General features: G+C 39.4%; 1 protein-coding gene across 1 annotated transcript in view; it reads right to left on the reverse strand.

Annotated features, from left to right (window-relative positions):
- The window catches only part of edar (ectodysplasin A receptor), a 43040-nt gene extending 19341 nt beyond the window's left edge, over nt 1-23699 (reverse strand). Inside the window, exons 1-4 of the mRNA XM_067603280.1 lie at nt 23261-23699; nt 9532-9597; nt 5564-5683; nt 269-450 (exon numbers count right to left, since the gene is read on the reverse strand). Of these exons, the coding sequence (XP_067459381.1) occupies nt 269-450; nt 5564-5683; nt 9532-9582 (353 nt within the window). The 5' untranslated portion in view covers nt 9583-9597; nt 23261-23699. The remainder of the gene's footprint in view (nt 1-268; nt 451-5563; nt 5684-9531; nt 9598-23260) is intronic.
- Between the last annotated feature and the right edge of the window lie 1838 nt (nt 23700-25537).

Here is a 25537-nt window from a genome sequence, read left to right on the forward strand (position 1 = left end):
GTGTTCATGTCAGAATCTGTCAGATTACTTTCTATAAAGCGTGTAATCAGGACACCATATGTGGTCATCATATGCAATGCTCATATGGCTCCCTTTTATGTAACCACGGCTTCAGTGGCAGCTCTTGATGTGAGCACTTTCTAAGCTTAAAGTATTAATAATATTTAAGGATACAGTACAGTATTGTGTAGTAAATGTACGCTGCCTTTTTGTTCTTAAGCTGCGTTGAAGACAATGGTTTTGAGTCTTGTGTTTGTGTGTTGTTTACCCCGGTAAACAGGGTCCACACTCTGCATCGCTGTCTGGAGTTCCCGCTACGCGCACCGTGGCTTTGTAGAGGGCATCGCAGTCTTTATGCCGTCTGCAGATCTCATATTTGCCTTTGGAATACTTCCCCTGCGGGCACGGCACACAGGCAAAGTCCTCATCCTTCACACCGTAGCCGCAGGTCTGCGAAACATACACAAACACACATAATGATGTATAGTTTTGTTAACATTTCTCCCCTTGTCATTTCATGTCAATAGCATACATTTTAATACAATGTCGTTTAAAGAACTCAGCGCAGCTCATGATTAATGACATGATTCAGAACTGTGGAGCGGACACACACGTTAAAAAAACGACTCGCAAACCCACATCTGTTTCTCTCCAGATCCTTAGCAAATCTGGCATTACATTTTTGAGATGACAAAAGAGAAATCTGATTGGTCACAGAGGTCCCTGTTTGTTTGTGTGTGTGTGTGTGTGTGTGTGTATATGTGCAGATTCCCATGCCTGGTAGTGTTTAGGATGACCAACTCATCATTCTGTCATCTAGCATTGATCTCCTCCTCCCATCTCCGCATGTTAATTCCTCACAGTGAGGAGGTAGAACAACAGGCCACACGTGCATGCACGCACACACACACACACACACACACACACACACACACACACACACACACACACACACACACACACACACACTGTCTCTCTCTTTTGCTCCCTTTCTTTCATCTTTCATTTCCCTCTTACTTTCATCTGTCTTTTAAAACAAGCCTATGTCTCTTCGCTTTGGGCTACAGGAGACCAACTCTCTTGGAGAAAAACTCCTCTCATGTTTGACATCCTGAATTCTCGGTGTGATTGTTTGATATAAAATTGCACTGGGCTATCAGCAGGGTGTTGTCACTTTGGGTTAAAGCTCACTTTGTAGATAGGATCATGGATCGGGGCTTCTGTTCATTCATTCAAAGCTTTTCCAAAACAATTGAAACATGACAAAAACAGGGCAGATTATTTTTGGGGGGCATTTTTGCCTTCAGATTGACGATTGACAGTGAAGAGTGGAAAGAAACGTGGAGGAAGAGAGAAGGGATGAGAAAAGGACCCCAGCTAGAATCGAACTGGGAGGTCGTGGTTACGCATCTCAAGGTTGCCCCAGGGAGCATATTTTTAATGTCGGGCAGCTTTGCCACATTATGCAAGCTGACTTGAACTTCAATACCCTTTTTTTGGCTGGATCACAACAGCAGGGCCACTTTATAATCCCTGAAGTCTGTGACTGACTGACCCTCTAGCGTTACATACACAGTCCATCCATACACTATGTTTAAACGTAGTCTCGATTGATGTTTCCTCACATCACCATCACTTTGGTCAATCAATAAAACTTCGGAAATTGGATATAAAAGTCTGACTTCAGTGTTCATATTCACGTTAACTAGCATGGAAATCTAATCCAGCTCTGTCAGCCACAATCTGGATACAAGATGCACGTATAAGGGGGTCTTGAACGTCTTCATCACTCTGTGATGTGCCATGTAGCAGTGTCTCTATGTGTGTGGGGGCACATACTTTCTGAAGTCTGTTGTGAGGAGGAACCATATGGTTATCCTATGATTAAAAGGGTGTTGCGCACTTGCAGGGAAAGCTCAGGGGAATAGACGAACACATGAATTACAGGCTTTGGCACCCAGGGGATCACACAGACAGGAGAAAGTGCAAAGAAGCCTCTCATCTCGCTGATCAAACTCCTCTCCCCCTCTCATGTCTCTATCGCTCACAAATGGTTAAATTACTCTTTATGACAGAGCTGTGTGCTTATCAGTCTGAAGCTTCTCGTCGCTGCCTTTGACGCTTGGATCGCTTGGTTTTCAAGTTCAAACACAAGGCGTTGCTGTTGATGCTTAGCATGGTAGATTAGTGAACACAAGACGGAAGGAGAGACTGGAAAGGAAGGAGCAAAAAAACAAACAAACACAGTGGGACCAATCATGGGATTTTTATGTACTGTGTGCTGGTTTATGGAGCTAAAAGAGGAAGGAAGGAAGTTATTATGTTGTGACTATTCCCTCCTGAATGAAGGGCAGATGAGACAAAAAGGTAGTCCAGTTTATTTTTTTTGTTTTATTGAGCTTTTATTAAATTATATCATGAAATTCATGTGATTATTCACTCAGATTAGAAAAATTGCAAATGCCTATCAATATATTTTGTTTTAATGTTTATTTATTATTTTTAATATGTTATTATTTTTAATTTGCTTTGCTTGTTTTCTGTATGTAAAGTGTCCATAATGTAAGCTAACCAGTCAACTAGGGAAAGTTATGAAGTGGCTCTCACTTTTAATATTGAGAAAAAAGTAACAATGTACTTCACTAGCAAGATTTTTCCAAACATGTAAATGTAAAATGTAAAATACGTGTAAATTGTAAATGTACACGTACATGTAAATTGTAAAAAATTGTAGTTGAGGTAAAATATTTAGGCTCTTGGGTTAAAAAAAATCATATCAAAAAGATGAGCCGGCGCACACCGGTAGCCTACTAGACTGATGCCACATAATATTATAAACTCACTCACAGTTGAGACATCCAAGTTAAATCTGGGTACAAAGATCTTTTCTTATTCCAATTACTGAATTTCATGGTGATCTCAGGCAAGCAAGCCTTAAAACACATTAGGCCACTTTCATAAACAAGCCTTGAAAGTCTTGGATAGGAAGACACAACAGTATCATCACTATGATATGCTTAGTGCGATTAAGATTTGAGAATTTCATTTTGGATTCCGATATTCATTTGTTGTTTACAATAACTCACAATACTGCACCTCCACCACTGAAAAGCTTTCTTCAACTTTGCTCAGAGCAAATGATGGGAGCTTCAAAGTCAGCCTCTATGGGAGAGAACGTAAAATCCCTAAAAGAGGCACAAGGAATGCAATAAGCTCCCTGACACTTTGAAAACGTGTTAATGTCCATGTCTGATCTCTTAAAATGGATTTTGAGAGATTAACTTGTATTTGTATTAATTGTATTGTTAACAGCTGTGTTTGTGCCTGCCTGCCCAGGGACTGCAGATGGAAAGTACCTAGAAGCTAAACCTGTCACAAATCATTTCTTCTCCTTGTATGAGATTAATACTTTTGTACATTGCCCCTTACAAATAAAAGTAATTAAATTAACTAAATAAAATAGGCACATTGGAATATTTATAGTAATAATTTCTCCATGTTCATTCAGATCAATGCAGCTGTAATTTACCTCGGCTATAGAGAACCAAGAAAATCTGTTCCCTAATGTGAAAGTAAAAATAAAACTACTGCAATCAAGAGAATAGGCTACTTAAAGTATAAAAAGGATGCATGAACGGGGTTTCCCGTAGCCACCCCTGGTTTTGATTTGAACCAGGGACTTTTGTTGCATGTCATTCCCCTCTCTCTCTCTCTGCATGTCCTGTCTGTATCTCTACTGTAACTGTCAAATAAAGGAAAACACCCAACAAAATCTGTAAAGAAAGGATGCATATACCGAATAAATAGAAGAGAGTGACTATAAATCCATCTCTTCACTTCTGTTGGTTGCATCTATCTCTCTTAAGAGGGCGTGGCACCCTGAGGTGCCCACTGAAGCATTTACCTTCACTGTGTTTGCTTTGGCTGTCTGCAGACTGACTGACAGAGGCTAAATCACTACGTGACTACTGCAAGTCATTCACTGTAATGCATGCCTTCACATCGACGTCAGTGAGAGCGATAAACCATAAAGAAATTGTTCATTTGAATTTAGGCACTCTTCACTGTGCAGCAATGTGTGCTCTAGTGTATGTGCTCTGGTGTGTGTGTGTGTGTGTGTGTGTGTATGTGTGTGTGTGTGTGTATCTGTGCTTATTGTGGGTGGTCTGAGCAAAACAAGGTTAGCTTTTCATACTAGTCATCAGTTTGGGATGGTTACAGCCTCCACCTCCACATCCCCGACTCCCCTCCCCAAAGTGATGACTATCTTTCCTTAACCAGAAAGTTTTCTTATGCCTCATGATGAAAAACAGGTTCAAATCAAACAAAGTAAAATTCATAACAGTAGGGCTGCAACTAATGATTATTTTCATTATTGATTAATCCGTAGATTATTTTCTCGATTAATCGATTAGTCGTTTGGCCTTTCAAATGTCAGAAAACAGTGAAAAATGTCAATCAATGTTTCTCGAAGCCCAAGATGCAACCTATAATGTCTTGTTTTGTCCCGACCAACAGTCCACAACCCAAAGATATTCAGTTTACTATCATAGAGGACTAAAGACACCAGAAAATATGCACATTTAAGAAGCTGGAACCAGAGAATTTGAACATTTTTTTCCCAAAAAATCAATTAACAAAATAGTTGCTGATTAATTTTTTGTTGATCGACTAATTGCTTAATTAACTGTATATTAACAGTAGGACTGAGGTTACTCCATCTTTCCAAAACAAGGTCAGTATAATACTTAATCTCCTTAAAGCTGAGCTCAGACTACAGGAGTTTTGGGTTGATTTAACCCCGATTCACCCCTCCCGACTATCGGAGGAGAAATCTGGTCTGGGCCCTTGGTCGGTACCAATGTTCAGCACAAATAATCTGGTAATGTGAGGGGTTTACACATCCAATCTTAACCCTCCGGAGCAGCTCTTAGACTGATTGAGGCCGCCCTGATCATTTCAAACATGTTTGATATTTAGGAGTTAGGATCTGGATGATTACGTCACTACTTTCTGAGTGGGACCACAATAGCCAATGAGAGAGAACTGATGGTGTTGCCAAGCAACGGTAAACATTCTAGCCCTTGAGGCTAATGTTAGCTAGCAAACTGATGACAGATATTAAAACTGACAGTTGAAATCTCACCTTCAGTTCTCACTGATGAAACAGACAACCCGTGTTGACCGCGTCTCCCCAACCATTTTTTCATCCCTACTCGTTAAGCCTTCTGCTTTCGTGTTTTCTCACCGCAAAGCATTGTGTTTACATCTGCTTCCCTGTGAGATCATGTGAGGTGGTGCATTGCTCCCCCTGTCATGATAATAATAATATCCTGCAGTGTGTGATGCGCCATTATTTGCAAATCTTGTACTGTGTGCATGTTTAGAGAGAAGAACATCTGTGAAGTTTCTCATGTGCGTGATGCAACCCGAAATCGGTTAGGATTTTAAAACTCCTGTAGTCTGAGCCCAGCTTAAGTGAAAGTGCAACTTTGGGATTCAAACAGAATAATTCCATGAAAAAGTACTTTCAGAAACAAGCACGTGTGTGAGTGTGTCTCACCATGTGTGGCTCTTGTCCTGGCTGGCACTGAGGGCAGGCCTGGCAGCTGTTACTGGTCTGGTTTAAGAACTCATACTCTCCACAGCTGGAATACTCCGCACTCGCAAACATACAACACACCTGGAGGGACAAAAACAGACAGAGACAGAAAGAGAAAGTAAGACTATCACATTGATAACATGGTATATGTGTGAAAACAAAAATGACAAATTCACACTAATACAGACACATTCTTATTTCTGACAATTGCTCCCCGTGCAAAGTCTTTAATACTGAGAGTTAAATGCTTTGCTCATGGGCACATGATAAATGATTAAAATAAGACAATTTAAGTTTCAGTAAGGTAAAGGATTATTATATGAGCACAGAATATGAGTAGAGTTCATATTTGGTATCTAGACACGGAACTTTTTGCTCCCTGCATTCACCGAGCTCAGCACAGACAATGACACCTTTCCCTTTTAGTTTGGTAACTCTTACATTGATACATTTCTGTATTTATCAGTTCAGTTTATTATTATAGATATTTATTCATTATATGTATAGCATTTTAAATTTTGTATAATTTGGGATGACATTTACTGTTTTTCTTTAGATTTCTGTATTTGTGTATTTAATTATTTTTATTTCCCATTCTGCCCAAGACAAGTTCTCAGCAATATCTTAAGTAGTTTTTTTAACTTTCTCTTCAATACTCAAATCTAGACAGCAAAAATTTTGTGCACCAAGATCTGACATCAATAAACACCTCCATGATGCTTTTCTGCATAAACAGTCTACAAAAAATAACTAGTCCCCCCCCCACACAGTTTTATTAGTGTCATTGAGGAAAACTCTGCAACTCTGCAACATCATTTGAATACCAAGGACACTAAAACTTGAAGCTGATATTGATTTGTACTTGGATCGAATGTCTCTTGAGAAAAAATTTATAATCAGGGTATGATAGGGTAGAATTGAGCAGTTCTGCAATAAATAATGTATGTATTACCAAAATTCATCATCTGCAACAACAGCAGAGATAAATGGCTGCAAACAATAAAGAAAACAAACATCATATCCCGACGCTGAGATTAGTGGAGATCAGTGTTTGCTCTGTGTGTGTGTGTGTGTGTGCGTTTAGAGGGGGGGGGCTTGTGTCATTGTGGCTTACTGTAATAAGTAGCAGCTGGTATTTATGGCTTTACTAGCACACTTTGTGCTTTTCCAAACAAACTAACTGACTTTAAAAAATCATCTGCAGTCCAGAAAAAGGTGGAGGCAAAGTAAACAAGTGCATGACCAATGACTAACTTTCTCCGTCTTTTCTCTATTGTCTTAATAACATCTCTCTCTGTCTTTCTTCTTCCTCTCAACTGTCCTATGACAATAGGCATAACACTGTTTGAATAAACGTACAAATGTGCACTGACTGTGTGTATATATTGTATGTGTTTGGAGGGATATTTGTTTGTCATCTCAGGCCAAATAATCAGTTTGTAATTTTAGACTGGATCTGCACCTGATGTAACCTGAGACGCCAGATGGTTCATTACACTGAACCAGCTGAGAAGTCGTCCATGGAAACTGTTTGGAAAAGGGCAGGCACTTTCCAAAAATACTTGGCAGGTGATTGGATGAACCATCTGTCTATCACCTTCTTCATCAGGTGTTACTCAGCAAGGTAACACCTGATGTACAGTTACGGAAAAATAAAGTCTAACAACAATTAAATGCACTCCACTCACTGATTGCATCTGAACTTGTTTTCATTTAGTAATACGGATGACTCAAAAACTACCTAAAATTAATTGCTGCATTCTAGACCAATGTTTCCTCTCTGATTGGTCAGAGTCTACAGTATTTAGTTTTGCATTTAAAGTTCAGGGATTCACAGCAAACAGATAAGAATGTTTTCTAAAAAAGATTTCCCACAATACAATTCAACAAGGGCTTTCATGAGACCCTCCCTGCCTCTTAAATGTCCACTTCCTCCAAACCCCACACCTGTAGCTAAGCAACAAACTTTGGAAAACTCCCTTCACGGCCACAGAGAATATTATACAACTGCGTTCACAGGCTGAGCTCCTTACAACGAGTAAACTGCACCTCTTTAACACCTTCAGCCACTTAGTTTGTGACTAATGAGACAAGCCTCCTATAAAAAATTATACAACACATCTCGGCAAGCAGTGTGTGCATAGGCTTCCTCTGACAATTCCTGCAACTTTGCATTGAGCAGCACTTTTTTTTTTTTTTTTTTTTGTCATTTAAGACTCCCTGAAACTGCAACAACGATCTCCTCTTCCACATTTTTCCACAACGCAGCTTCACACGTCACTACCTGGCCCCGTATCCCCTATAATGTTTTATACAACACACGGAGCATAATATCAGTAACTGTTCAACAAGAACAGACTGGCCATCGGGAGTACCAGGACGTTTCCAGGTCGACCGCTGCGCAAATTGGCTGCACTAAAAGAAAAGAAAACACCAGAGGGAGACAGATAGAGCTGTAGTAATGAGCCCAGTTGACTGAGCAGACCAGCCTTCCCGTGGTTCTGGGTGGCTGTCATCACCCTTACGTCCGTCTCCTTCCCCTAGCCAATCACGTTCAGTTACCAGGCCCCTTTTCTGTATCTTTTAACATCGCGTTAATTAACTCAGCAAGCTGTGGACTGCTGCTGACTCACTTTAAATGAATAAAAAAACCTAGAAACACAGAAGAAGGACTGAAAATCCCCGTGAAAGAAGCATAAAAAGCTGTTATTGCTAGCTAGTCTGTGTTCACTTAGCAGGATTATGTTATTTATTTCAGTTTTCTGCTCTGGTTAAAGCCACTAAAATGAACTTGTTTGATGCTGTTATTGCTGCTGACCAGTTTGAATTCTAATCTTACACTAATACTAGTAATTAGCAGAGAGTGAATGACTGTACAGTAATTACAATAATGTAATATAATACAAGAAGAACTGCAATAAATACCAGTTAGCTTACTTCCTAATATTCAGTTTTTGTTGATGCTACTTAAGCTGTTTGTGTCGTCAACCTCACGGTTTCACAAACTACAAACCACCACAGAATAATTATAACATTACACAAGGATATAACTATATTATTATCATTAAATAACACCATACAGGTGTTTCTATTTGCAGGTGGGTTTTGGTGGGCTGGACTGGGTCAGAGGTCACAGGCTGACCTTTATGTCTCTATTCTATCATTGCACTGCTCTACAACACGTTGCCTCCAGAAATGCTGTCTAGATATAAGTGGTTTTTAGAATTTTTGGCAATTTCTATCTAATCCCACCGCTTGGGGGTTTGGTGATTTGACACCACTGACTTAATCCAAGCTTTTTTTTTTTTTTTTCCTTTTTGACTAAGTGCTCCAGTGTCAGCCTGCATGCACACATCATTACTAATGAGAACAAAACAGATGAGGGAGGGAAAGGTGGAGAAGTCTATTGGGAACACTGCCAGTGGGTTTCAACATCAAAACAAGCAGAGAATCTATAGATTCCGGGTCAGATTAAAAAGATATCTGCTCTTTAAAAAAAACTCTAAGGCTGACTAATTGGTGCTGCAGAGTTATGCAAGCCGCTGGCACATAAAACCTCAAGTCTGGATGACGCTGTGCCAAGTGTGGAGTCGATCGTGGCTACGATCCATACAATTGGAGCAGTAAAGCTTTCAGAGGGCCAATACAAGAAATATGATGATGATTTTGGATTAAAGGTACTACTTTGTAATATTTCATCATATATAAGGAATGACGCAAAAGAGAACAAGAAAAAGCAAAGAGAGGAAACAGGAAGAACGGAGCGAAAGTGGGGAGGGAAAGGAGAAGACTGATTATAAATTAGGCTGGGATGAAAACGAAATGAAGAAAAGAAAAGTTGGTTAAAGAATGAACAAGAGAATTTAAAAAGGAGGACAGAGGGAATTAATCAGGCGGAGAGGAAACGAAGAGAAAGAATAAAAACTTACTAATAACGAGGACAGAAAGACGGACTTCGTCTGACCTCTCCTCTCTGACATTTTTGCGTCTTCTTCCTGGCGGACACACAGAGATAAAAACGGGTCACTCATTCATTGAAAAATAGATGGATACAGTATAAACATTTCTCACATCCAAGCTTCCATACCAAACTGCATTTAGGAAACTGCAAAGTCATGCATGTAAGCATTATTGGTAACAATAGTGCTGTCAGTGGGCACGTTGTGTGTATGTGTGTGGCCCAGATGAGTTCAGTGTCCTGTTACATCACGTCATCGCCAATAAACATGTAATAATAGCTGCAGAACCGCCCTTGGCATTCCTCTGGCTCATAACTGCGAGCACACATCACTATTGACTTACCTCTGCTTGAATAAAGGTTGGTGATACCACTTAATAACATTTAATTACATGCCTCTCTCTTTGTTATGTCTCTTTCACACTCGGCTAAAGTATTTGTCAAAATCCCAAACCTACTCAAAAAATGCTAATAAAACAGCTCTCGAGTTGAGTTTCACACATGGGGGTGCTAGTAAATTAAAAGGTACTTATACTAGTGTAAAAAATTAGGCTGACGATGCAATTTTTATTTTAAAAAAAAACAACACATTTCTCATTCACTTCACAGCTGCACCAAAAAGAGGTTCAAGGTACATTTACAGCTTTAAGAGGCTGAGATGCAATTAGTCTTCTTTTTACCTTCTCTCTCTCTCACACACACACATAGTGGCTTTGGATCCTCAAATGGGCATTGGGTAAGCAGTCATTAGAAGATTCTGTGTTTGTTTTAGCAACCAAGCTGAAATATTTTTCTCTCCCACCGTCTTAACCACCTTGGCAAGAAAACTACAAGGTTGTAAAAGTATAAAAGCCTTGAAAGTCAGAGAGGAATGTGTCAAAATGTGATTTTCTTCACTGGTTGATACTTGTGATATGATGTCGTGTGTTTGGCTGTACTTGATAGCAACACTTCAGTGTGTGAATATTTCTCTCATTAAAGTATGCATGATTGTATATTTGTGCAAATCCGTGTGCATGTGTGGTTATGTGGAACAGCTTGTTTTTTTTTTCTTCATACATTTGTCCACAAAATCACTCTTGTGATTGCATTTACTGTGTGTTTGTCCTTTCTTGGTCTGCACTGAACATGCAGCGTGTGTCTCTCAGTGTAAATAATGTCGTCATTGTAATTGGAAAGAGATGTGTTTCTAAGTTGAGTTTGCATAGAAACAATGAGCCCAGAATCACTCATCCAAACAAACAAAACAAATAAGAAATTTCCATTGATTTCAAGGAAAATCAGCCTACAGAGACTGAAAACCCGCCAAAGATTTTCCAAAAGTCTGCAACTACTGTATGTAAAGATCTGTAGACTGGTGGTTGTCCCTTTACCGCTGACTGTCGGAATCAGTACATCCATGAGTGTGTGTGCATGCATGTGTGTGTGTGTGTGGTCTCTGACTGGGCAGCGATATAAGATAAAAGAGTGCTGAATGAATGCTGCTTCTGAAACACAACGGCTTCAATAAATGTTGTGGAACTCATGGATGTTAAATTACTCTTTCAATTATTATTTGCTTCTCATCTACAAGTAATTACACGGTCAACATTTTGCACTAACAAACGCCACCAAATCACTGTCAACAAGGCCTGCAGGGAATTAAATGCAGAATCCTTTGATCATGTCATTGAATGGATAAATTCATTTTCTGGCCATTGAGATTCAATAAAAAATTGCTCATTCTGATGAACGCGAACCATGAAAATGAGAATTAGAGATTAACAGCTACACTGAAAACATATCCATATTTATTGCTATTCCCCACCCCTTCCGAGCTAAAATTTATATTCACAGCTAAATAAGATTTTAAGTAATATTTATGTGCATTGGATTAGTAAGTAAGATTGAACTCAAACACTATCAGGGGTGGAGTTTAAGTATGAACCCCCTCCACACATACACACATACTGTAGATATACACAAACACAGCTGTAATTACTGTTATTATGTGCATTTCTCATGGAGTCTCTTTGAGTGTTAATTGCTAGATATAAATGAAAGAAAGACAGAAGTTCAGTGCAGAGAACACAATAAAATATCCACAGACGATAAAACAAAAATACACATTTTTACCATAAATCCAAAACATTTTAACGAGCATCCAGTGAGAACCCTTTACAGTGTGGATGAGTTTTGCTGTACTCACACAATTTACATGTCAAACAAAGAGTATTTATAGGTTTTATAATTTTAGTTTAGTTTAGACCAGGGTTTATGCCTCATCTCCCTCTGTACCAACAATTAGTTACTGATAACCATGAAGGTGATTATTCCCTTCCTTTTAAAAAGATAGTTTTAGCTGCCCAAACCAAACCCTAACCCTCACCTTAAGGCCAGATCAGAAAACAAATGCTCCCACACTACAGCTCTGAATTTTGTTTTGATTGATGCGCCCCGAGGTCATATCAGTTCAATTCAACATATTAACAGCTGAACTTTCAACCCACCTGAACTTGTCGGGAGCATGAAAGTGTGTTTGTGTGTGAGAGAGGAAAGAGGCGCCATTATCTGTAATCTAATGTCAAAATCTGTCTGTCTGGCTCTGAACCTCTGATTTCTCTCTTCCATGAATGAAAAACCTTCTGATCTTCAATAATGGCTAATTCCCCAACCCCCAGGGTTTGATCTAGCTTAATTACAACCTCCACACACACAAATACACATACACACACACATATATACACAAAGAGTCGGCTTCTGAGAGCACAATAAGCTTAATTATGCAAGTCCTTGTGGTAACACCACAACCGGTGTGTGCATGCATGTATGTGTGTGTGTGTGTGTGTGTGTGTGTGTGTGACTGTGTGTCACTGCTGAAGAGATAAAAAGGTAGATAGCACATTTTTTTCCTAGATGAGGAAATGAAGAACTGCCAAATGGCTCTGGACGCCCTCAAGGCGACTCATTATGGGGTTAAAGTCAGCTATACACTCACACAGACACACACACACACATATACTGCTGTGTTTGAAGACTCCCTGTGTCTTCTGACACTCTTTTCTACCTCTTTCAAGCCTCTCTCTGTCTCTCTAACCCGAGCTCCCTTTGTCGGGGCAGGTCTGAGATGAAAGTCAGCCCGAGTCTTTTGCCCCCTAAGGGTATTAATCTTCTAACGACCACATAATCTCAGATAAATAACCCTTCTGTCTTTAGCCGTATCATTACCAGGTAGAGTATACGCAGCTCGCATAGAGCGGCGTGACACAGCGACCATACTGGGCAGTTCCCAGTATGAACGTGTCAATATAAAGCAGGGTGTTGCTGAGGAAAAGCATTAAGTTCAGTTTCACATCATAAAAGTTTTTTTAAAGGCCTTATTACATTGCACTGTTTGCTAGACTGAACAACTTGTCAACATTTTTGTAGCCTCTCTCCCTCCCTCCCTACCTTCATTAACTCTGTCTTCATCTCTGTTTTTAATTTGGCTGCATTTGATTGCTCTTTTTGTCAGCAAAGGAAACCCAATATAGAACTCCACATAGCTATGGGCAGACAATTTATTCTGCTTCATTACAAAAATGCACAATAACAAACCCATTGACCTAAAAAATGCATATAACGCAAATTAACAAGACCTTAAAGGACCAGTGTATAAGAATTAGTGGCATCCAGCAGAGCAAACTTGGCAGAAATGGAATATAACATTCATAAGTATGTTTTAATTAGAGTAGAATCATCTGAAAATAAGAATGGTCGTGTTTTCGTTACCTTAGAATGAGCCCTTTATATCAATATAGGGAGGGGGTCCTCTTCCATGGAGCCCGCCATGTTGCATCGCCATGTTTCTACAGTAGCCCAGAATGGACAAACAAAACACTGACTCTAGAGAGGACCTTTCGCGTTTCTCGAGTTTGAGGAGTTTTTCCATCATTTGGTTGCAATCTGCAACCTCACCACTAGATGGCACTAAATCTTACACACTAGTCCTTTAAGAAAGACATCAAGGTTCCCTGGCCTACAGGGACAAGTATAATGCCTTAATGTCGCAAAGAATCCAGCGCAGAACTTCAAAGCAGAATTAAGTCTGTATTGATATGGAATGCAGCAAAAAATGACAAGTGAATTTGATAAAAAGTCATTATGGGGATGGTAAGACCCTGTAGGTGAAAGGAAGGGTTGCCATATGGAAATTCCCATAGATCAACTCATATAAAAAAACATTAAGTAAGCATTTTTTCTTCATTTTTTGGCACTTGGAGGGCATAACTGCCAGTCAGTCTCTTGATATTCATCCTCCTACTGTCATTCTTTGCCCTTTTGTTTTTCTTCTTTGTGGTAATGCTTTAGACATTACAGTACAAGCAATGAAAGCAAGGACAGCCCTAGGTACACTAATCAGTTGTTATGAGTCTTGGTCGACTGATTTTAGTTGATTGATTGTTTTTTTTATGGGTAATGGGCTATTCATCATGTGTCATTACTTGAAAAATAGCACCACAATGAATAAATAAGCTTTAACGAGCAGCACATTTTTAAAGCATAAGTCTTTAGGAGGTCAATTTCCCCCCTTTTCTCCCCAGAGTTGAATGCCAAATTTCCCCTGCAGTGCAGTCTTTGACGCTGCTAGCTCTACTGTTGGCCTCGCAAGGGCTTGTCGCAAACCACTTATTGACCATCCAGCGATGACCTTCATTTGATATAACGCATGAAATATTCAGACAGCAACAAACATAATGATAAGATAAAGATAAAGATGGGATAATTCCAGTTTCTAAAACCTTTCAATGGATCTTTGGTACATATTTTCAGTGTTTTGTCCCGCTGTCTTCTGGATTTGGATTCTGTACGTCAGCGTGACCACAATGTAAATAAACCAAATTTACTTTCTTAAATAGACCTCACATCCTCTAAAAAACAGAAATAAGCCTTCTTCAGATAATTATCTGTTCTACATCTGTTTGTTCAAAATAAGTCAGAAACAATATTGTAGGAAAATAAGGCAGATAAAATAATTTCTTCCCTAGAAATGTACACTAAACCAGTTTTAATGGTTTTCACATTTTTTGGTTTGCATGGATCATATAATGTTAACTTAAACACGGATGTCTTTCATGTCTGTCTTCCTGTCTCGCTGATTTAATTAATTTTATTCATTTTATTGGCATTCCTCTATATAAAAAAGATAAATAAACCTCTCTTTTTCCATATGTCTTCCAACCTTCACTGTATGTCATTCAGTACCATTGCAGATGGATTGTGTGGGAAATGGCTTTTCACCATCAGTGTTTAACCCCATAAAAGATATTCATTACTCTGCTTGATAATGACTTCCTGCCTTATTAAGTAATAGGCCAATCAGTGGCCAGGGAGCCCAGCCAAAAACCAAACCAATGAAGATGAAGGATGGGGTTAGAGGAGGTTTTGCGGGCTCTTCTTTTAATTTCTGATGACAATTAAATCAGCAGCATAAGGATCCTGGTGTTTCTGTTATCCTGGCTTTGGTATTCATACAATGAAAATCTGTTTTACATTTAAAACCTTCTCTTTCTTCTCTTATTTTCCCTTTTCTTTCAACCATACTGCTCTCCCGCCATTTCATCTAATACTTAAAATCTGATGACACATAAATATTCAACTGCTTGTTATACAAGTAAAATTGCACATGGAGTGGATTGCTAATGCTCATATTGTTTGATTGTAGCTGCTGGTAGCTGAAGGTTTTTACCAATATTTGATAGATTTGGTCGTTGTCATGCTGCAAAACAGAAACTAAGAACATTAAAAGGCTTACGTGTACAGTTGTCTAAATGTCTAAACTGACAGACTTTATAAACCAGGCTAATAATCACCACAATTATAACGATTAACATATTCCAGCATATTGTAATTTGAGCGGAAAATGATTTAATTGTTACCTACAGTATAATAAAGTCAGTTTAAGGTCTCATAGACGTTTGCATTCTTTCCATCAAACCTACAATCTGTCAATCATTTTGGCTCCATACATTGGCTAACCAAGACATGAGCCTAACCCTACCATAAACACACTCGCACAGACGTAATCCCTCTGCTTCCAGGCCATAAACAGGTGCCAAACGTAATCAATGCTGCACTACTGAGCTCTAGCCCTAAAACAAAAAGCTGATTATTTTATTCGTTTACAATCCAGGGTGCAATCTGCCAAATCCAAGCAAGATCTCAAACACATGTTGCACACAAACCTTGCATGTTTGTGTGTTTATGTGTCAAATCCTGCTGTTTTCCAGACAAACAATCAGCAAGTGTGTCAGACGCCCCCATCTCTGAGCCCCTGACAGAAGAAGTGATGGTTGTCATTAGTGTCACTTTACATGACACAGATGTCTGTCATTTCACCATCTATAACAAATAGTGTAGATCATTTCCTGTTTCCTTTTTTTTGCAAACTAAATCACAGAGTATACTTTTAAAAACTTCCTCTTTATTAGGCCTGCACATCAGCACAGAGGGTGCGATACCTGACTTCACGCCGACCAAACCAAACAGTCACAAATATAAATTTAGCCTGCAGACAACAAGAGGCAAGAAGGGGGAAACAACAGAAAGTGCCACTATGGAAATTAAAGTCGTCTTCCACTCAAAAATGTGTTTTTCTACTTGTTCCTTCAGTTGGATGTTTGAGCTTCACTGTGCAGAATGATGTATGTGCAGTTTGTCACTAGGAGACTGTTTTCACATTCATCTGCTGAAAGTGGAAAGTTTCTCTGTGCTCATTGAAAAAACTGTTTTAAGAGCCAGGACGGGCCTACGAGTATGATTTGTGACATCACAAATATTTTGGAGGCCAATCCTGGCTCAATATTCAACTTACATAAATGTGGAAACTTGAAGTGCACAAATACTGAGAATGGACTTTGGAGTAAACAAGGGGACATCTTGTGTCCAGCAGTTAAACTTCAGAAATGAAATATATTTGCATATTCATAGATCCTGGATCTTTTAATGAGGGAGAAGGCTTAAATGTAATTTTAAGGATTTTAATGAAATGAAACTTTTTTGTGGAAAAAACATATTAAACACAAATTATTTTTCAAAGTAGAGATTTTTATACATCTTAAGACATGTCTGGAGGGGATCTTTAAATAAAGTGCTGTAACACATTATGAAAGTTAAAGTCTAAGTCCAAGTAATAAAACTTCAACCTTGTGGATTTGTAGATAAAACAAACACCTTTATCAAGTTTCTAGTCTTTCATTAAAACCTGCTTCAGTTCTGGTAAACAACAGTCTAACAAGGAACAATTTTGCATATATTTTTACCTTAACACCAGATAATTATTCCTCTGTATTCATCTACTTTGTTGTGTTTCTGACCGGGGTTTCCACTAGGTTTATGATGAAGGCCTCCAGCAGCTACCACATGAATGAAGTAAATGCTAAACCTATAATCTTCAAGTATGAATTATGAGAATATCATAAGAAAAGAAACCCTTCTTACAATAATCTATAATCATCAAGGAAAGAAAAATCAATACCATATCATTAACTGCACAGCAGCCATAATCATCTACCAATGCTTTTAATATATTTATAATCTGCTTGAAAAGCATCAAAATGCACCTCTGTTCAAGTGCTCTTGTGCCCTGACTTTTAATGATAATTCTAAGTGTATGTTCAAGAAATTGGCAAATCCATTTTCAATCCACTTTTAAGTAATCAAAAGTGCCGCTACCGTCTGTTTTTCTGAAGTGAATTATGAAGAAGTATTGTGCTGCTGGCATTTTGTCTCCTTTCTATGATTTGGAGGCAGCTGGAGAGCAAATAGATGGGCGGCGGCAGAGCTGTCAGTCAAATTAGACCAAACGCTTTCACCTTCAGCTGAATCAGAGTTACTCAGACAGCACTATACTGTTGCAATGTAAATTATTATTGCAATGTACATTTCTGCAAATCAGGCAGCACTACTGACATTTTTGCAACTGTTCACTCCCATTCTCCTTGCTCTCTTCTAGGTTTACGAGTCAGTGCTAAAGGAAGTCAAAGTCAATGAACAGAGCAGCCATCAAGGCTCAGTTATCAAGAACTAAATGAGCCAGAAATAAATAAGTCTAATTTGCAACATGATTACCGTCTAAGTTTGATGTGAAAATAAACCCATGATTAAAGCTCTGGAGACAGACTCAAACCTCAAACAACAGCTGGCCCTCGTCTCCTGACTAAATATCCATTTACTCCAATCCCATCCAAGTGCAGCATCACGGTTTATCAGTGTGAACTGTATTTTCACGGGAATGTCAAAACATGCTGTGTAGCAGTGGAAAATGACTTGACTTGAATTTCCGCCGACAACTCACACTGACTGGGACACACAAAGAGTTCTTGGCTCATATATCATAACACAGTAGAAAACCATGATTTCACTTAAAAATGCTCCACTAATGTGTAATAACTTTATTTCATTTGAAAACCAAAGATTTTCAAGCAGCAGACAACACCTCAAATTATATTAATGCTGCGTTAACCCTATGGCCAGAACACTAATGACATGCATGTTTGTGTATGTGCATGTCTGTCTGTGTGTGTGTGTGTGTGTGTGTGATGTTTCTTCCTCTCTCTTCATCTTTTGATTGCTTTAATTACAGACTTAGTGTCAGCTTCCCACTCAGCGCGCAGGAAAAACAAACTCTAAGGGCACATGAAAAGAAGCAGACACAGGCACACACACACTCTCGTAACACACACCTATCCCAGCTCCAGTCAGTCAGTAGGCTCTTTGATTCTCTGCCTGCCGGTGATCTGTCTTTCATCGTCTCGTCTCCCTGATACCTTGTTCCCCTCTTTAGCTCTGCTGGGGCAGAACATCTCTCTCGTCTTTCTGTCTCCGTCTCTGTTTATTTTGCAGTGGCTGTAGGTGGAAAGCCTAATCTGCAGCCTGGAATTCATCTACATTGCTTCCCTCTAACACCTATAATGAAGGGATTGCAGAACAATACAGTTCTCTCAACTAAGAAGTTATAAATATTAACATAAAAATGTTGTCTGGGATTCTACCAGTTAGAAACAGTTCTCTTGGGAACCATATTTGCATAATTTTAGACAATACAGTGCAGCAAAAAAATTGAGGAATGTAAGAAACATGTCTTTTGAGTAGAACACAAGAATACTGCTACAATTCTGATACAAATGACTTTACTCAAAGAGAGCAACTCTTTAAACATTGTTTTTGAGTGTCTTTTGAGTTTTTATGATTGCTGTTCATACTATAGGTGTGCAATTTCACCCTCTGTGGCTCCTGGGAGTGCTTCGCGTGGGTGTATAATTCTAGTCGTCTAAGCAGCAGTTAGTTATGATGGATGTGGTTGTGTGGTTGGAGGAATCTTCAAAGCACAAATCCTAGTCAATCCATTAAAAAGTAAAGAGTTAAGAATGCAAGCACTTAAAAGGGTTGAAATTTGCAAACGAAAAGAAGGATTCATGCTGGTAATGTTTCTGCCTGTGGAGGGTGACTACCTTTTATGGAGTCCAAAACAGCTTCGTTTCACCTGCCACCCAAAGCAACATGGAGACCAAACGAGTGCAACTACGACATTATCCCTCACCAACCTCCCGCCCACCAATCGCCGCAAGCACCGCAGCTGGTTAGACTGTTCCTCGAAGTGCCACCCAGCACCTGACAATCCAGTATTTGTGTGTCTTATATAAACTATTATTTATCTTATTATAAAGTCAAAGCTGTGAACCACACTACTCAAGACTCACTCAGTACTTTGGTTTTTACACAAAGTAACACATGTAAGGGGCATTCGTATTAACAAATTCCTTCTTTTTGTCACATACGAGTTGTTTAAGAGAACTTCTCACATTAACACATTTTCTTGTGCTTACTTTCACTTGGGGATGAATAAAATTCACAGGTGGTCCAGACCAGACATATGAGTCATGTACAGATAATGTGCCTTTCTCCACTGAGGGAAAAACACTTATTTGATGTCAGAACTATAATGCCTTAATCTGACTGAATTTGGAGTTTAAATATGTTACTGTTGACAAATTAAATTAAGACATAAATCACTAAAATTAACATTAATATTCATTTAATCATTTATCATTTAGGCTAGCTAGGATACAGGATCATCCTCTGTCATCCTCTGTTGTAACACCTGACAGTGTGACATCACCTGCTGTATATTATTACCTCACCTGTCTCTGTAAAATCACATCTCTTCAACTGTGTCTCATTTAAGTAATGGACCACTTTGCTTTAGCAAGACATTTTTAGTATCTAAGTTCACAGCACGGTGCAACACAGATGACACATCGTTGGCAGCTGTATTAATACTTTCTAATTGTTTTGAGTCTTGTAATTCAACTACCGATACTGTTAAATTAGTTAGGTTTTCATCTGATGATAACTGACAGCAGGACGTGAAGCTCCGCTCTGTGAAATCCATCTTTTAACTCTTAGGTGACAGTTTTGTGAATGAAACCTTCCATCAAAAGGAGCAGAACAGGAAGCCTTATATATATGGTGGCAATGGTGGCATTGCTAATGATCAAATCTCACAAACACCCACCTACCCCATGGTCAGGTGGTATTCATCACGTTAAAACAGGCAATTTGTGACATGTTTGGTGAATCTGACTTGAAACTGTCATACGAACAATCTTCATGGAAAAAAGGACAAGAGGTTTAGGAGAAGACGTTCGAAAACGTTCTTGCATGAGACCCATTAGGTGCCAGATCTCCGTCCGCAGACTGTACAGAAGAAATTGATGATTAACTGAAGTAGGTTCACTATACAGAGAACTTTTAAGCAGACCCAAATTAGACCACAAACCCCAATTTGATTACACTTGGTCCCTAGGGCCTACATGGAGCGGTTTCAACAGTTGATTTAGTATTGCTTTGTAGGACTATCTGTGCATGGGGAAATAATAGTGGTAAGAGTGAAACCTATGATTAGAATTTTTTTTCCTTTTTATGTTGCTTTGCTGGGATTATTGCATGTAAATTAAAATATAATGAAATGCAGCTACTACTCATTTTGGTGGGGACCTCCTGGAAGCCCCTCGGGAGGTTCTGGAGATCCACTGCCCTGTTCTCAGCTGGTACCTTGTCTGTTTTGGTGACTCTGTGTTGTAAAGTAGTAATTAGTGACGGAGCCGCAGAAGGAAACAGCCATTTCTTTCATAATTTCAGAACAATGTGCACTGTACACACTATCAGTGTTGAGCATATGTTATGCAGATGCTCAGCATACTGAGAATAACGACTATAGAATTTCACTTTCGAATTATAGCAGGTATTTCATCACTTCATTTCAGGGTAGTCACAGTCAAATTATATGATACTGATAGGTAAAAAGAACCTTACTGATACTTCACTAAATACATCAACACTTTACAATTACAATAACATATACTTAAATATACAGTACTTAAAGAGGATATAACTTGCATATTTCCAGGTCTATCTGTCTGAAATCTCCTCTCCCTGAGGAGTCCTACGTAGGGCTCATTGGGAGGCTACGTAAACAAACAGTAAACAAACTGTTTGGTAGGCTACGTAAACAAACTGTGGTAGTCGGATACTGCTTCTTTCTCTCGTTCTTTACTCGAAATATAAACTTCTCAAATGCCCGATTCCAATCTGAAATATGCAAGTGGACAACGTCAACAACCTTAGCAAAGGCTACAGAACGGATGGCCATTTATGGGAATGCACGCACAATCTGACGTCATTACAAGGAAGTAGAGGTAACTTTGCAAAACGGAGCGTTCAGAGCAGGTTGAAGCCCTGGTTTTTGACTTGAAGGCGGCAGTTTTTACATATGTTCATCTCATGTTTTGAAGGTTAAACATAATATAATGCAACAAAATATTTTGTTTGTTTCCAAATGTAACAAAAAGCTTTAAAAAGTAAATATCCCTGTAGAGATGAACATGACACTGACATTTTGGAGTTTATCTTCTATTGGATTACTAGAGTATCCCTCCTATGAATCTAAAAGTCTTACATTCAGGATTACTGCAGTACTTGCATATGGCTCTCGCGCTGGTAAAGCAAACAGTCGTGCCATAAATTAAATGTAGTAACCTAATGAGCTGAAATAACTTCACTTCCATAAGTAAACTCTGAATGACATGTTTGTAGAATTTCTTAGATGTGTGAAGGATTATGAAACATTCGACTCTAACGGGCCTCCTGAGCTCTATAAATTTCTCCACGGGTGGAAATGGATATGCTCTGTGGATTGAAATCAGCTGCGACATCTAACATAAATCATGACCATAACTTTCACAAGAACACACAAGTCTCCTTTTCCTTTCCATCACTCCAAAATAAATCAGCTTCTTTTCTAATACTGAGCAGAATAAAACAACAGAGAGGCGAGTAAGTAAACAACTTATCTATTCAGTCAGTATAGTATAGGATGATCAAGACTACAGGCACTGGCTTTGTTAGTTTTTTTTTGCCTTCATCCCTTTAATCCTCAAAAACCATATTAACTCCTTTTGAAGATGAGTTACATCTCCCTCCACCCCTCCTCACTGCGTTTCTTCTCTGTGTCTCTTTAGCCTTTCTACCTGTGAACATGAAAGATTCAATGGCAATGGAGACGGACTGTGCTTGGGGGCTGCGAGAGGAGAGACAGATAGAGAGACAGAAAGGGTGAGAGAGAGAGAGAGAGAGAGGGGAGGGGGGGGGATAGAGACGGATTGATTTCCACCTCCAGCAGCTGCAGTTCAAAGCCAGCCAGCAGACTTCAGAGGCTCGGCAGGACCCGGCATGTCCCCAGCCGGGCCAAGCTGCCTGTCTGCGGGCAGGACTTCCCCCGGGGGCCCCGGGGCCCGGGACAGTCAGGCGGCACCAAGAAAACAATTATGCAGACAGAGGCGTAAGGTGTGCAAGGTCACAAACGCACATGCTCAAACACATGTCGCCAAAAATAAGCTCCCTCACACATGGTAGGGATGGTATTAAAGATTTAGCAGCATTAAAACTATTGGCTAATTAATTACCCAAACCTCCTGTCTGTTCTAATGACATTCATACTAATCAAAATCACCACAAGAGAATGAAGCCAATGTTTAGGTCTGCAGTCTTAAGGTTCAAAAAACAGCCTTGTCACAAAGCATTTCATGCCAGACTCTTAAGTCAGTGATGTGAGAAACAATCTAATTTGTTCTAACCTTGGGCTAAAACCTTTGCAACAACCTGTCACACACACTTCAGCATGTATTTAGGGATATGCTTGTCACACACAGCATATCCCTAACTCAAAAATGCACACTGCATGTAGATGGCAATGATAAAACTGGAAACATATTCTTCCAATCTTATGCACTTGATAACAAACTGTACATCTGCTTTGGATATGATTTGGCTTGTCAACATCAACAAGTCAAATATGAAACTAAGATGTCATCTAAATGTAGAAAAGTTGAGTTTGATGTCACTTTAGCTTATTTTGATTCAAAACTGTCATCATAAACTAAAGTAGATATGAAATGTATAATAAATATGTATCTCTTTTGACATGCATCAACAGTATTTCTCCCCTAAAACCTACATTTTCCATTGCAAAAAGAACAACAATGCACGCTTGTGTATTTTAGGTAAAATCACAGCTAAGTACATGTTTGTTTGCCATAATAAGTGTTGCTCAGGAATTTCCCCGAAGTCTTGCAGCAATCCGTCCTTGCATTCCTGAGAGCGGAGCTGCTCAGACGTCTTACCTGGAGCTCAGAGAGGGGGGCACGCTGGTCTGGTTTCTCCGGGGACGCTGTACAGCGGGGTCAGCTGGCGATCAGTCCTGGTGATCGGTGATCAATCTCTAGCGAGGTGTCGGATAAGCATCGCCGAGGGACTACCGAGTTTTCCACTCCTCACAGTCCAACTTGTGCCTCAGCCTCCACTTTTGGTGCATGTCGGTGTGTCTGCAAGCTCCTCCTTGATGAGAGAAAAAAGTGAGAAGTTTTCTCCGCCCTGATCAGATAAAAGTGTCCCAGGTAGACTCTCGGCGGGGACATTATCAAGCTGCAGGCTACGACTCAACTGCGCCATCTAGTGTTCACAGGCAGGTAGTGGCAAACATGAAAGGTGACTGAAGATTGACCTCCAGTGCAGTGATCGTCATAAGGTAAACAACTACCGTGATTATACCATGTTATACCATGTAACCATGTTATATCCTGCACTTATGGTGTACCTTCACACTAAGGTATGCAAAATTCATTTTATTGAACACTTAGACAACAATCTAGATCACAAAAACATAAGTGTTAAAGGTTGGTTTGTTCACAAAACCAGTGTAAACATTTCTAAGACACATATTCACTCATACAGATTTAATATAGACAGCTGCTGCGATATTTATAGTTTTATCTTGTACTATTTTATTTATTGTATATTGTTTGTCCCATACACTGAACCTGTATATATGTACACTCATATATATACATAGTACTGTGCAAATGTTTTAGGCACTTTAGATGTTTAGATTGTTATCCATCACATGATACTCCCACTGATCAGCCCCAAACTCATTCTGTAGCATGACAACAACCTCAAACATACAGCCAGAGTCGTAAAGAACTATCTTCAGCAACAAGAAGAACAAGGAGTCCTGCAACACATGTTATGGCCCCCACAGAGACCTGATCTCAACATCATGGGGTCAGTCTGGGATTACATGAAGAGACAGAAGCAGCTGAGACAGCCTGAAACCACAGAAGAACTGTGGCAACTTCTCTTAGATGCTTGAAACAACCTACCTGCCAAAAACCTTTTTTTTCTGTTTACTGCACTTTGTTTGATGTTAATTGATTCATAAAAATATTTATGGCGTTATTTTTCAAAAGCATCCTCACTTTGGGAGCCCAAGCTTGGATGCATTATGCAGATATACTGTTAATAAATTTAAACTTATATTTATTACTTATCATTATACTTATTTATAACAGATACTGTTACTTCTACTGCAATGCTGCAGTACTAACAATATTGCCAGTACTCCTACTGCTACTTCCACTTCTGTTTCCACTACTACTGGCAATATCACGACTTCGCTTCACTTTAATGGCCACACAACCAGAGTCAATGGAATTTGTTTTCAGTACAGCGTGGTGAAAACGCTTAATACATAGTGTCAGCAGCACAACATATAAGCAGACATATAATATACCATGCAGTAAATAATAATCACAATATTCTTATATGGATAGAGAGAAGCTAAATTATTCTAGTATTACCATTAGAGTATTCTGTATGAATCCCACACACGCACACACACCTTCAGATGATAAAATGCCTTTTGAAACAGAGGCCATAAATTAGTTTTGAGTGTGTCTGTGTTTGTGTGTGATGTGGATGACTGGTGCCTGTTGTCTGCATTGGACTAAAGCTTGGACTTTAGTCTTCCTCTCCTCCTCCTCCTCCTCCTCCTGCTCTGCCTTTCCGCTGCTTCTTCTTTTCTCAGCCACAGGAAGGGTGAGATAAAAGAGGGTCTTTGAAAACACTGGGAGTCCTGTAATTACTTACACTCTCTCAATCTCTGTGTTTCTCTCTCTCTCTCCCAGTCTGTCCATATTACTCTTTTTCTCCTCATCTCCATCTTTTTCTTACTCTTTCTTGGTCACTCTCTCTCTTTTACTTCACTTTCTCTGTCCTCCTGTTCCTGATCTGTATCTTTCCCTCTTTCTCCAACCCCGTCTCCCTTTTCTCTTTACTCACTGTCACTCTATCGCTCTGTCTCCTTCCCTCCCTCCCTCCCTCCCTCCCTCCCTCCTTCTTTTAGAGGCTCATTGATGTCGATCCAGGGGCTTCCTGACTGAAAAAGAGGATGAGAGGAGAAGAGATTAGATGAGAAGAGAGGATAAAGAGGGGATGAGGAGAGGATAACAAGAAGAATGATGAGCTCTGCTGATAGAATGATGGCTGCTCCGTCACAGACCGGACAAAAACACATATTAAACAAAAACCTGTATTTACTATCATGGATGGTGTCACACGAA

Source organism: Thunnus thynnus, chromosome 11, assembly GCF_963924715.1.
Source record: "Thunnus thynnus chromosome 11, fThuThy2.1, whole genome shotgun sequence".
In the NCBI taxonomy this organism is placed as follows: Eukaryota; Metazoa; Chordata; class Actinopteri; order Scombriformes; family Scombridae; genus Thunnus; species Thunnus thynnus.